Source organism: Ciconia boyciana, chromosome 3 (genome assembly GCF_034638445.1).
Source record: "Ciconia boyciana chromosome 3, ASM3463844v1, whole genome shotgun sequence".
Lineage (NCBI taxonomy): Eukaryota > Metazoa > Chordata > Aves > Ciconiiformes > Ciconiidae > Ciconia > Ciconia boyciana.
In genome coordinates, this window is record NC_132936.1 from 56,182,865 (window position 1) to 56,195,861 (window position 12,997).

At 41.3% G+C, this 12,997-nt stretch overlaps 1 protein-coding gene across 1 annotated transcript in view; it reads right to left on the minus strand.

Moving 5' to 3' along the window:
- GOPC (golgi associated PDZ and coiled-coil motif containing) overlaps positions 1 to 12,949 on the minus strand; it is a 30,421-nt gene extending 17,472 nt beyond the window's left edge. The window contains exon 1 of the mRNA XM_072855744.1: positions 12,622 to 12,949. Coding sequence (XP_072711845.1) covers positions 12,622 to 12,915 — 294 coding nt within the window. The 5' untranslated portion in view covers positions 12,916 to 12,949. The remainder of the gene's footprint in view (positions 1 to 12,621) is intronic.
- Positions 12,950 to 12,997: the final 48 nt, after the last annotated feature.

The window sequence follows — 12,997 nt, forward strand, 5'->3', positions numbered from 1 at the left end:
TTATCAAGTATCACACTGCAAGGTAACACCTCAGTTTCTCTCTCCTAACTCATTTGTGAGTCTATGCCCTAGGCAACACACAGGTAGCAGCAGGACTGGATTGTGGCTCCTGGAAGCATGATTTAATCATGAAAACCTACATCTAGCCCTATAGCACAGATGGAGAGAGAACTGGAGAATCAAGCAGACAGGATATGAGAGACTGAATTTGCACAACTCTTTTTCCTTTTATTCTGACACCTGTTGGCAAGGTCATTGCCTTTTGAGATATGCTTATTTGACTCTGAAGTCTTGGATACTTGTCTCAGACCAAAATCTCTAACTGGAATTTGGTGCCAATGGCAATGGGAAGTGCTCAGTCTGGACCTTACAATGGAAGCCAAAGCTTACTGAAATCAAACAGAAAATAACCAAGTTTCTTCTTTACTAAAGGAAGTCAGACCATTTGTATCAATACCCCAATTTTCCCACCTCTGTTGTCTGGGGACAATGATCACTAACTTTTCCTGAAGCGTTCTGAGAAATGTTTCAGTTCAATAGTGGCTGCTGAGAACTCTTGTGAAGGTACGTAAATGGGGCACTATGGAAAAGACTAAGAAAAAAGAACAGCATTACTGACAGAATCACTTATTTTTCTAAAGTACCTCACTCAAGCATGTTCTCCAATGTATCAATAATTATTAGACACATTACTGTTAATTTCTTTGTATTCACTGTCCCAGTTACAACCCATACACTGTCAACTATACAAGACATACTCCTTGGTTTCTTACCTTTTTTCTCCTCGCTGTTCTCAATAAAAAACAAACCAACCTTTAATACTGATCTGATCTGTCTGGGGTGGGGGGAGGACAGGTAATCCCACAAGTCTGGTTTTTTTTCTTTTCTTCCACAAAGTACCAGTAAACACATGTTATTTCAGAAAGAGATACTGTTTCAGATTATCACTCCATTGGTCTATAATCAAGCTACTGCTAACTCTAAATAGAAGTCTACAATTCGAGTAAATTGCAGATCTTGGTCAAATTAATCAAATAGTGAAACTTAATATTTGTCTTCCAAACAATCTTAACACACAGATGATACCAGAAGAATAGTTTTGAAAGGCTAACTAAATATTTACTCAATTTTGGGGCATATTTTGCCATTTACCAGACATTTTCTATTTCACAGAAATCTTACACCTATGAAAATTAAAACAAAATTTCAATTTAAATAACTCAAGAATTTATAAATTATTCTTTTTTTCCATAAGATATAAAAGAAAATAAATCATGGCATTAAGCAACAGACAAATACTTATTCCATAGAGCATTCAAAAACATTATTACAAATTTTTTTTTTTAAAAAAAAAGCTCTAGACAAAACAGTCCAGATGCAATGTCCTCCCATTTTTAATCAACAGTTCTTATTTCTTGTTCAAGCAGTTATGAGTTATCAAAAAGTTGTGTTTGATATAAGTCATCTTATGCTAAATATGTATTTTAAGCTGTCAGTATAATCAATTTCAGCTTAAATGCTGGGACTGATTGCACTGACAGTCACGGAGTTCTTGAAGTCATAACCAGTGTTTTTCATTAGGAGGGAGAGGGCTTTGAGCCTTAGAAACAAAATAAATATCATTGAAGTCTTTTCCGATTATTTTGTATCATACCTTACCATTTTTTTCATATGTTGGTCTGAACTCTCATAAAAAACTACGTATTCATCCACCTGTACATTTTTCATAGAAAAGTGACTGTTAGAATATAACTACGCAAAAATAATTTATTTCTATAAGATCTCAGAGCCATACTCAAAGATCCTATGCTAAGTTTGTACGTAATGAAAAATAAAAATGTGGACCTTGCCCTGAACAACTTAAAATGTAAACACACGAAGGAAATGATGAATAAATGCAACATGAAAGAGAAATATAAATACAGGGGTATTTGTGTATAGAACCGCACAACAGGAAGAAGACAGATGGCATGCTAAAACCACAAGTTAGCTATTTCTCATAACTGTCACTGCTTGAATGAGGCCTTAGAAGATGGCAATATTGCGACCTCTGAGATCTAAAGCATCAGAGGGAGCACACACAGACTGAGAAAACTTCAGAAACTGGGATGATGGTGACTAACGTACCATGTTGACAGGAAACAATCTACCTCTCACTAGTGAAAGGGAAACCAGTTGCAGGGGGGTGGGGGGCAAACTGAGAGATGGCATCGTCAGACAAAATAGTGACAATGCTTTTACCTTTAGGAAAAGCGCTTTTGTTTTCTGAGCTATCATTCCAATAATTTCTGCAGTTCAGACAAGTTTTATTTGAGCTAACAGATATGAAAAAATATTGAAGACTTATCCATTGCCCAGACATGAGGACTCAAAAATAGAGCCAAGCTTAATTGGAAAGCTAAGTCATATACCTGAATAATCCTAGGACAAGGCAGTGGCATCATTCACCACACCAAATAAAAATGAGAGGAAGACCTGAATTCCCTCAACATCAAAGTGTAATGAATGCTTTTTGAGGCTTGTAATGATGCACTTTTTGGTATATCAATTTATAGCTCAAAAAAAGACTAAGCATAATGGACATATTAGAAAACACACAGATTTTTCAGCAAAGGAAAGCTAGATACATGCAAAAATATCCATCATATTACCAGCCTCCAGTGACTAAAAGTCATAAGCCAAGCACTCATCAAATGCCTTTAAAGTAGCAAATGTTCTTTAAAGATTTTTTTAATTTTCCTTTCATTTCAGGCCTTTGAATTAGGGTACACCTAATTCATTCTCATACCAAGCCTTCTAAACTCATAAAGGTCTGAAAACTGTCTTTTTTAAATGAAAGACTATTTTTTTCCATGACATCATCTCTAGATGCCAGCAGCTAGGACTTCAAGAAACATCAAACACAAGCAGACTAGCAATAAAAAACCCACAAAAACTGGTAACATTTCATCATTTCTATCTTAGTTTCCTAAACAAGGCAGTCTAGTGCCATCATTTTATCTGTACATGTACATTTCTCCCTCTTTCGCCTTCCCTCCCTGCTAATTTGAATTGAATCCATTTTCGAGATTGAAACAAATCCATTAGAGGGGTAAAGGTGTGTGTGATGAAAGTGCCTACAACAGACAAGTTTTGCGCAAAACAGTTGCTCAGGAGGAAAGAGTGATGGATTAGTGCCCTCATAGAGGGAAAAGTGGGAAGAGTCAGACCTTAGCTAGTTTGTTTAATCCATCCAGAGACAAGAGCAAACAGCGTGGTGGCTAGGCACCACGGGCGCAGTGCTGAGCAAGTGACTGTGCTGCTGCCTCTTGTCCAGCCAACTAACCAAAACCGTAGGTAGATGAAAAGGCAAAGGATGCTGTGGTGTGGAAACTCACAGATCATGGGAGAGAACTGGGGGTGCCTGAACTGGAAGGTCTTAGCGACCTGAGAAAGTGCTCGACATTTGCATTAGGACAAATCATTCCCCCCAAATCTGTAGGAAGTAAGATTTCACAAGCTCCATTGATTCTATTACCAATAAAGCACCTCCGGTATATATATATTTTTAATAGCCAATTTTACAAGAGAGGTCCCTATAAATCTTGCCATGGGATCAAACCAAAATTCATAGACAAATAAAGTATATGAGGTGTTTTTACTTCTTCAGCAGCGTGTCCTCATATAATTTATGCTAGACTCCAGAAAGTTTACCAACATATGTGTTTATGTAATTGAACATTCACTCCTGATGAGGACTATTAAATTTCTGATTTAAAGGCTGAAGCATCTAGGGTCATGAAACACAACAGAGCACACTACAATGCTGCAATTACTCTGTGGCTTCTGCCCCAGCATATGCACAAAAAAACCAATATCAATACCAAGACACGACACTAGCATATTTGCTTAACATTACATTTTGGGCACATTTTTTTAAAGCCAGAAACGTGACAGCTGTAGTTCCTACACCCTGAGGCCTAAACATACTTACAGACACCAGATACGCAAGTGGTGTTGGTTCAACAAGAACAGAGCCTGTCGTGCACACTTATGAACCACGCAGCCCACATACTAGTAAGTTTTCATGGGGACCCCTAACTTTGGCATCAGCCCCTAGATGTGAAGTATCCAAAACTCTTAAGTACTATCTTTCTCTAATTGCTGGAAGAAAGAATTGTCTCCATTATCTCACCAGTGTAACTTCATCACTTCGACTACAGCTCTCCAAAAGAGAACACTCTACCCTTCCTCAGTCTTGACTATTTCATTCTTCCTGCCTATTAAGCAGCGTTTGCTGCAATTTCTCGCACAACCCTATTAAGTTTAATGGACTGGTTTGAATGAGAAACCATGAAACAGATCAGAGCCTTATTAATCTCACTGTGCTCCTTGCAAAACTAAACAATGTGACAGCACTGTACAAAATGTGAGTTTCTGAATAAATGATACACTTGGGAACCATCAGTTTTGGTGATAAAAAACCCCCGATTTCAACACAACCAAAGAATGCTTACCACTTGTCAGTGATGAAAATGGCTAGTCTGTTTCAAGAAATTACTTTAAAAGACTGTACTTACAAATTTTTAAATGAAATTAAAAGCCTTGTGACCTCAAAAAGGACACATGTGATTCAAGTTTTTAGTTAAAGCTTTAAATTTAACAAAATTGTCTTTATCATGTGGCTAATAAAAACATGAATGACAAAATTTATGACTACTGACTCCCTAAATAAACACTACAGTAGTGTAGCTATGTAGGCAGTCTTGGTAAAAATGCAATGTATGAAACTGAACACACAAATGAATCATAAATTAATTTAGTCCACCTTTAATATGTCCCATACAGAATACAAAGTACACAAGACAGCTACAAATTAATTGCTCCATTTCTCAGATTCCATTCTACTCCTTACAAAACATTCAGTAGACTGGTCAGCAAATTAAAAGGATGCAAAACAACATTTATCCTTTTTTATCTTCTTTGCTGAAGACCATTCTGGATATGTAATTATTTGCACACTTTTCCTCCCAGCAATTAAAAGATAACGTAATAATAATACATGTAAAGCATCTTTAAAATTTGGTTTCCATTTACATAAATGGATATATCAACCACCATTTATATGCCAGTCACTCATCTTTTTCATCTCTATTGTTAAAATACCTGTTACTGCAGCAAACTATTATTGTTTTCACTTTGCTTTAGGTACTGTTTCTTGCCACTGTTTTACTTTGTATTTGACTGTATCATTCTGTTTGCACCCACTTAAAGAAGCACAAACTACTTTTTTTTTTTTTAATCGCTGCTTGTACATTTTGCTCCCAGTGCCAATTTTCTGCCTGCCTCACAAAGACATTTTTTTCGGGTTGCCCATGCTTCTAGCTGTTCATTAAGAAGACGCAAATCCATCTTTGCCATTATTTTGAAAGTCATACTAGCTATGCAACATAATCGGCGAGGCGAGCAGCTCCGGTGCCGGCAGGATCGGCAGCGGAGCGCTCCAGTGGGGTGCACAGGGGGTTCCCGAGGCGGGGAAACCTCTGGGGCAGCCGAGAGCCCCGCCAGGAGCCCGCAGCTTGTGACAGCGGCTGACGAGACCTGGGTGGGGCCAGGAGCAAGGGCGGCCAAGCCCCCACAGGTGTAAAAGAAGCCCCTGTGGGAAGCTCCGGCAGGAACACGCTGCCGCCCAGGTGCCAGGCTGCAGGGTGTGCCCTGCTCTTATGGCAGTACCGGACGGCCGCAGGGAGCACGCCCGTGGGAGTGCGCCCAGGTAGACAACTCCTCCGCTTAGTGACAGAGCTCCGGGAGGAGGCGAGCAGGATGAGGAGTGTCAGGGAGTCCGGGAGAGAGAGAGAGAGACTACTGGAGTTGCGCCCGACCTTCCCTGAGACAGGCCCGACAGGACGCGTGATACAGAGCGTTCCCTATCCTCTCTCCGCCTGGCTGAACACAGTGACTTCAGGGATGGGGCAATGGTGACAAGTTCCTGCCCGGCGCAGCAGGCGCGTCTCCTCTGTGACTACCCCACCGTCCCAGGTGCCCTTGGATAACAGGTATGAGGCTCTGCAAGTGGAACCAAACAATAAAGATGATGATGGTTCATCTAGCTTGGAGGTGTTGCCAAGGTTAAGTCGGCCTACACCCTGCATCAAAACTGCTTCCATAAAGAAAAAAAGATGGGGCACAGGAGACTCCCTTCTGAAGGGAACAGAAGGCCCAATATGCAGACCGGACCCACTTCTTAGGGAAGTCTGTTGCCTCCCTGGGGCCAGGTTAAAGATGTGAAGAGAAAGCTTCCTACCTCGGTATGGCCCTCAGATTATTATCCATTATTGATTTTTCAGGTAGGCAGCGATGAAGTTGCAACAAGAAGTCTGAGGGCAATCGAGAGAGCCTTCGGAGCATTGGGATGACTGGTTAAGGGATGAGGAGCACAAGTAGTGTTCTCCTCTATCCTTCCCGTTGCAGGGAATGATGAGGGAAGAAACAGGAACAGCCAGCAGATCAACACCTGGCTCCAAGCCTGGTGTCACCAGCAGAAATTTTGGGTTTTTTGATCATGGGTCAGTTTACATGACACCAAGCCTGCTGGCAACAGACGGGGTACACCTGTCTCAAAGGGGAAAAAGGGTCTTTGCACAGCAGTTAGCAGGGCTCATTGAAAGAGCTTTAAACTAGATTTGAAGGAGGAAAGGGATAAAACCAGGCTCGCTAGAGATAAGCCTGGGGGCGGCACACCAATGTTTGAGGGACAGTGGGCTAGCGAGATCCTTCAGTCTGCTGTCTCAGTAGAGGCAGGGGATGGAGATCCATGCAGCAGCAAAGATGAAAGGTTATGGATGTGTTAGAAACCACAAAAGCGCCTAAGAATGGTCATGTAGGAATCAGGGCTTCTCCCCCAAAAAAGGTGGCAGGATCAATATCCCAACTGAAGAGCATCTACACCAATGCACGCAGCATGGGCAACAAACAGGAGGAGCTGGAAGCCACTGTGCAGCAGAAAATATAGTTGCCATAATGGAAACATGGTGGGATGACTCACGCAACTGGAGTGCTGCAATGGATGGCTATAAACTCTTCAGAAGGGATAGGCAAGGAAGGAGAGGCGGTAGGGTAGCCCTGTATGTTAGGGAGTGTTTTGATTGTCTAGAGCTTAATGATGGTGACGATAGGGTTGAGTGTTCATGTGTAAGAATCAGGGGGAAGGCCCACAAGGCAGATATCATGGTGGGAATCTGTTATAGACCACCCAACCAGGATGAAGAGGCAGACAAAATAATCTATAAGCAGCTGGGAGAAGTCTCACAATTGCTAGCCCTTGTTTTCATAGGGGACTTTGAGTTACCAGATCTCTGCTGGAAATACAATACAGCAAAGAGGAAACTGTCTAGGAGGTTCCTGAAGTGTGTGGAAGGTAACTTCCCGACACAGCTGGTGAGTGAGCCAACTAGGGAAGGTGCCCCACTGGACCTGTTGTTTGCAAACAGAGAAGGACTTGTGGGTGATGTGATGGAGGCCATCTTGGGCATAGCGATCACAAAATGATAAAGAGTTTTCAGTTCTCAGAGAAGTAAGGAGGGGGGTCAGCAGAACTGCTACCTTGGACTTCCAGAGGGCAGACTTTGGCCTGTTTAGGAGTCTGGCTGACAGAGTCCCCTGGGAGGCAGTCCTGAAGGGCAAAGGAGTCCAGGAAGGCTGGACATTCTTCAAGAAGAAAATCGTAAAGGCGCAGGAGCAGGCTGTCCCCATGTGCCAAAAGATGAGCCAGCAGGGAAGAAGACCGGTCTGGCTGAACAGAGAGCTAGGGCTGGAACTCGGGAAAAAAAGGAGAGTTTATGACCTTTGAGTTTATGACCTATGAGACGGAGAAAAGGAAAACACTTTACTACATGCTGACTGAAACTCAAGTAAGCTAGTTAAACTTGTATAGAATTCCAGAGCTTCTGATACAGGAAAATATGAATTAAGTATAGGTGATCCCTTTAAAAACGGCTTTGTTATTATTATGAGAGAAGTTATATGTATCAAACTAATGACAATTTAGTATATAAGCCAACTGGAAAATTTATGCAAACCTGTACTTCTACTTCCCAAATATCTGAAAACTACTCACATTTTAGGATATAAAATTAGCTGGATCAAATCTCATTCAATTGATTTTCCAAAAGACCACATTTTATCTAGTACCAACAGATTTCTATTCCAAAAGAGAAAAAGTATTCAGAGTTAAAAGTGTAATTAATAAAATAACATCTCAGTAAATACTGGAAATTTTTGACATTTGAAAAAAGTAAACAATTTACTTTTCTTACAAAGTTATTGAAACTATGCTCCCAGTTTTATAGGCACATCTATCATGGGGCAAAGAAATATTTTGGTCTTCAACAGGTGCATTTCTCACTACAAGGCAAAGGAGAAAAGGGAAAAAATCCAAACAGACCCTCATAAGAAGGTGTATGGTATCCTACCTTGGTTTAAAAAGTACTGCTAAACAACAAAGCAAGACTACAATTCTGCCATATGCTCTGTAAAATGGACTCACACACCATATGAAAAGTCACCATGCACATAAAGCCAGTTACATTTAGGTTTTTTGGTTTTCAGTTGTTTTTTTTTAATAGGCATCTTCAGATTACCTACATAAGACTACATATGCTTTAGCTGATACAGTAACAAGTTACTTACAGAAGAATTCAGCTTATAGGAACATGTTCCTCTAAACCTGCTAACTGATTCCAAGTTCATCAAGGACATAAAACTACATAGGCGATAAACTTCTTAGACATATACTTAAATGTTTTCTTTAACTTTAGCATGTATGTTGGCTTAACACAACTGCCAAGACACAGGGTGTGCTCTACCAGACATTCCTTTCTAGCTTGTTCATTTAAAATTACAGAATCAGATTGGCAGTCAAAGTGCCAGAATTAAGTCAAGCTCAGTTTTCACTGGCACATTGACCTACTTCTTTTACTTCTACAAAATTGCACTATTCAGAACTTTTATTTTTTGAAATGGACATTTAGACAATGTCACAGTCAGCATCATGTAATTTTTTCACCTCAAGTTACAGTCAAACAGTAAAAACAAATCATATGAACTTCCTCTCGATTAAAAATCTACTGAAATCTCACACACTGACTGCCAGCCTACATCTGCTGATTTATAATGCTTTCTGAGAGACAGAGCATCACAAAAAATCTCCTTTAAAATGGCTGTTACCTCCTTTTGTTCTAACAGCCTGAGGCCCTTACTGTCCTCCATCAAGATACATTTCTTCATTTGTTCATACTGAAGTGAAGCTTATCTCAGAAAAGACGGTTGCTTCTATCACTTAACACTTTTTTCCTCTTTGATAAGCTACTTAATTCAACTCTGTCCTACTGCGACCAGCAGGAAACATACGAAAACGAATCCTCCTCCCCTTTTGTTTAGTTTAATTTAGGACTGCAAATGTTATTAGCACAGTAGTATGTTTATAACCTTTCACCACCCTAAAGCACAAGTAAATTTACCTGTATACATCCACTGTGCATCTGCATACTTTCAGGTTCCTTCTAAAAATAACTTACCCCTAAATTGGCAACACATAACTCCCTCTTTGGAAACTACCACCTTCCTGGAATACTACTTTCACTACTCAGAAACATCCCTCATACAGTATTTTACCTAGACTCATCTCTCTACCAGCAGGTAGACACCAATGACGCCAAAACATTTTTTGCACCCAAGTCCTACAGCAGGAGCTTCCATCCACTAAACCAACTAAGCTGTGCCTCTTAAAAGCAATTGTATCAATCAGAGAATGCGTATTAAGCTGATAAAGTTGATAAATCAAAGTCTGAACTGCATTTCTTTATTCTTGTCTGTAACGTTATAATAAGAACTGACAATTCTGGTCAAGGAAATGGAACCCACAAACAACAGAATGATAGTCATAATTTTTTATTATTAATTTGATTTTCCTTTAGGAAACAGTATCACTCATTCAGTAAGACAACAGCAGGCAAACGCAGCTGCAGGAGTAAAGTCTTAGCTTTTAACAGTCACTGACACGTTCAGTCAAAAGTATCATTTTAATCCAAATAAAGGCATATTTCTGAAGATGGATTTAACTTATTGGCTTGAATAAGTGTTTGTACCTAAGTAAACTATGACTACTGACACTTTTGTGAATGTGATGAAAGCTTTGTATTAAAATGTACAAGCACTATAAAGTTGTGAGCTATTAAGAAATGACTGCAATTTAAAAAGTTACATGAAACACAGTAACTTGCATTATGGAAAAAAAAAAGTAAATCCACTGATCACATCCCAAACTCCAGTATTAATGTTAGTGACTTATTTCAAAATACATAACTGTATCCTTCATTTTAGACACTGAGGGTTTTGACTAGACCTCTGTGCAAGTAAAAAAAAAGACACTCATTCTCAACAGAGCAGCTCCATCCTTTGGAGATTTTAAATGGCAGGTTTTATTTCAAGTTTATGACTCTAATAATCATGAGGTCCTAAAATTAACAACCTTCAAGGCAATACTATAATCTTCTAAAGGTCTATTTGAAAGATAAAAACTCCTTTACAGGTATGAGGCCTAATATTTGTATCAGTAATAAAAATATTTCACAAAACAAAAGACTTTTTATTCTGAAAGTGAGCACTTCTAAAGCACTCACTCTGGATTCTCAGTGTCATTTTTATCAAACAATTACTTCATGCACTTAGACATACACAATAATTTTGGTACTACAACTACTAACTGTGCTCCTTTGCTCTTCAACTCATTCGAGATTGAGGCATAGATCTTCAGTTATTTAGGTGCCCCTGATGATTTTATTTAGATACCAAAATACCTTTCAGGATCTGAGTTTTATCATTTCCTTTCAAAACATTTAAGCTTGAAACAACTTTTCAAAGAAATATTTACCAAGCATCGACTCATTCTCTTAAAATAACCTGAAAACTCATCTGTTTTACAAATCTGTACACAACACCCACCACCCCTGTGTAATATGCAATAAATAGTGATTGTCTACTATAAACTCATAAATCTTATTTTACTATGCCTATACAATTAAGCCTACTGTATAGTATATATAATAATAGTATATATACATACTCAATACTAAAATGTATATGACAGCATAGCAATATAAACACAAAGAATACCATAAACATCACTACATTAAGTATTCTGGTGCAATAAAGACTGCAATGAAAAAAGCTCCTAGTTTAATGAGGTCTTTGTTCTACTCTGAAATATCCTGTTCCTCTGTTAAACTCTATGGATTATTTTGCATAACAATGTCTTCATACCAGGAAGAAACCTGATCAAAACCAAAGCCAATTTACTTACTTTACTTCCTACTGCAAGGCAGACTTTCAGAAGAGCCAGGTTCCTGTTTGAAGACTCTTAAATTCCTTTATTTTAATAAGTATAACACAAAGGACTGAAAGAACTGAATTCTGTGGTTTACTTGTCTACTGAACCTCTTACAACCACATATCTTCATGGTTTTGAAGAAGGTTTTCCCCTTTCTCCCATATATTTAAAAGTTAGTAGAACAAGCAATACAATGTGAAAAAGCACGGCCTACAAGAGATACTGAGGAAACTGGAGGGTTTTAAGCCAGGGAAAAGCTAACTGAGGGAAGAGACGTCAACAGTCTTCTAATATGTAACAGAAAAACAAGAGGGCAGCTAACATCCCCACCTGTTAAGAACAAGACAAATGACATCACCTACTAAATCAAAGACAACTCATTCTGGACAGTTATAAAATGACCGTAAAGTTCCCCAGAATCTCCTTCCAGAGTGCTCCAGTTCTTGCACAAGTCACAGGACCTGCAGCCCAGCCTCTTGAGCAGCATCAGCACCAGCCAGCTTGGCTCCAGCTGATGCTTCTTTCTTCCCACCCTGCCTGAAATTCTGCATCAGGCATGAAAAAAACTTTCCAACAGTAAGGGCAGTTATTATTCTCCTCACAGAATGTGTGATCTCCGCTATTAATTTTCTGACACTAAGTTTGGCAGAGAGCTATTTGATCTGCCTTGGAGTACTCCAAGGGACAAGGGGACCTGTCAAAGTCCATCCCCAATCCATTTTTCTGTTTCATTTACTTGTAAGCAGGAATAAGATCCTCATTTTGACTACCGACTATAAGCTTTAAGCATCTTGATCATACGCCTTTGTCCCATTTTTTAAAGGCTTTCCAAACTCACTAGGGACTTAATGCAAACAGAAGACCAGTCAGCGGCATCTGTTGCTCAAGACTGCTGCTTTCAACATCAAAGAGAACTTTTTTTGGCACGCACCGCTTCATGCCCACGCTACAGTAACCAAAACCAGAGGATCGGCACGGCCGGGCCTGAATCCCGCGGGGCCGGACACAGCCTCCCAAAACGCGGAGGAAGGTTAACCCTCCCCAGCTGCTTCCAGCACGGCGCCCAGCAGCCGCAGGGCACGGGAGGGGCCCTCGCTGCCACCACGGGCAGGGCACGGTCCCCGCCAGCCACCCCGACACCTCCCCGCGGGGCGCGGCGGGGGATGCGCCGCCAGACCAGCACGGCCCCGGCGGCAGAAGCCCACCGCCCCCACCTCCGACCAGAGGCCCCGGGGGCCTCCTCCGCCCCGCCTCACCTCCAGCTTGTGGTTGATCTGGGACACGGTCTGCGCCTTGTGGCAGAGCTGGGCGAAGCAGGAGCTGAGGCTGGTCATCTTCTGCCGCCCCTCGTAGGTGATGTCGGCCTGGTCGGGGTCGATCTCGCCCAGCAGCAGGTCCACGTCCACGAAGGCCTTGTCGAACTCCTTCTCCAGCACCTCCAGCCAGCGGAACATGGACACCCCGCCGCCCGCCGCCGAGGCTGAGCCGGCCGCGCTCCCGCCGCAGGCCGCGGCGCCCGGCCCGCAGGAACCGCCGCCCGCCGCCGACATGCTGCCGCTGCCGCCGCCCCCTCCCCTCGCACGCCCCGGCCCCCCGGGCAGGGCACAGCCCGCGCCCCCCGCCTCAGCCCCC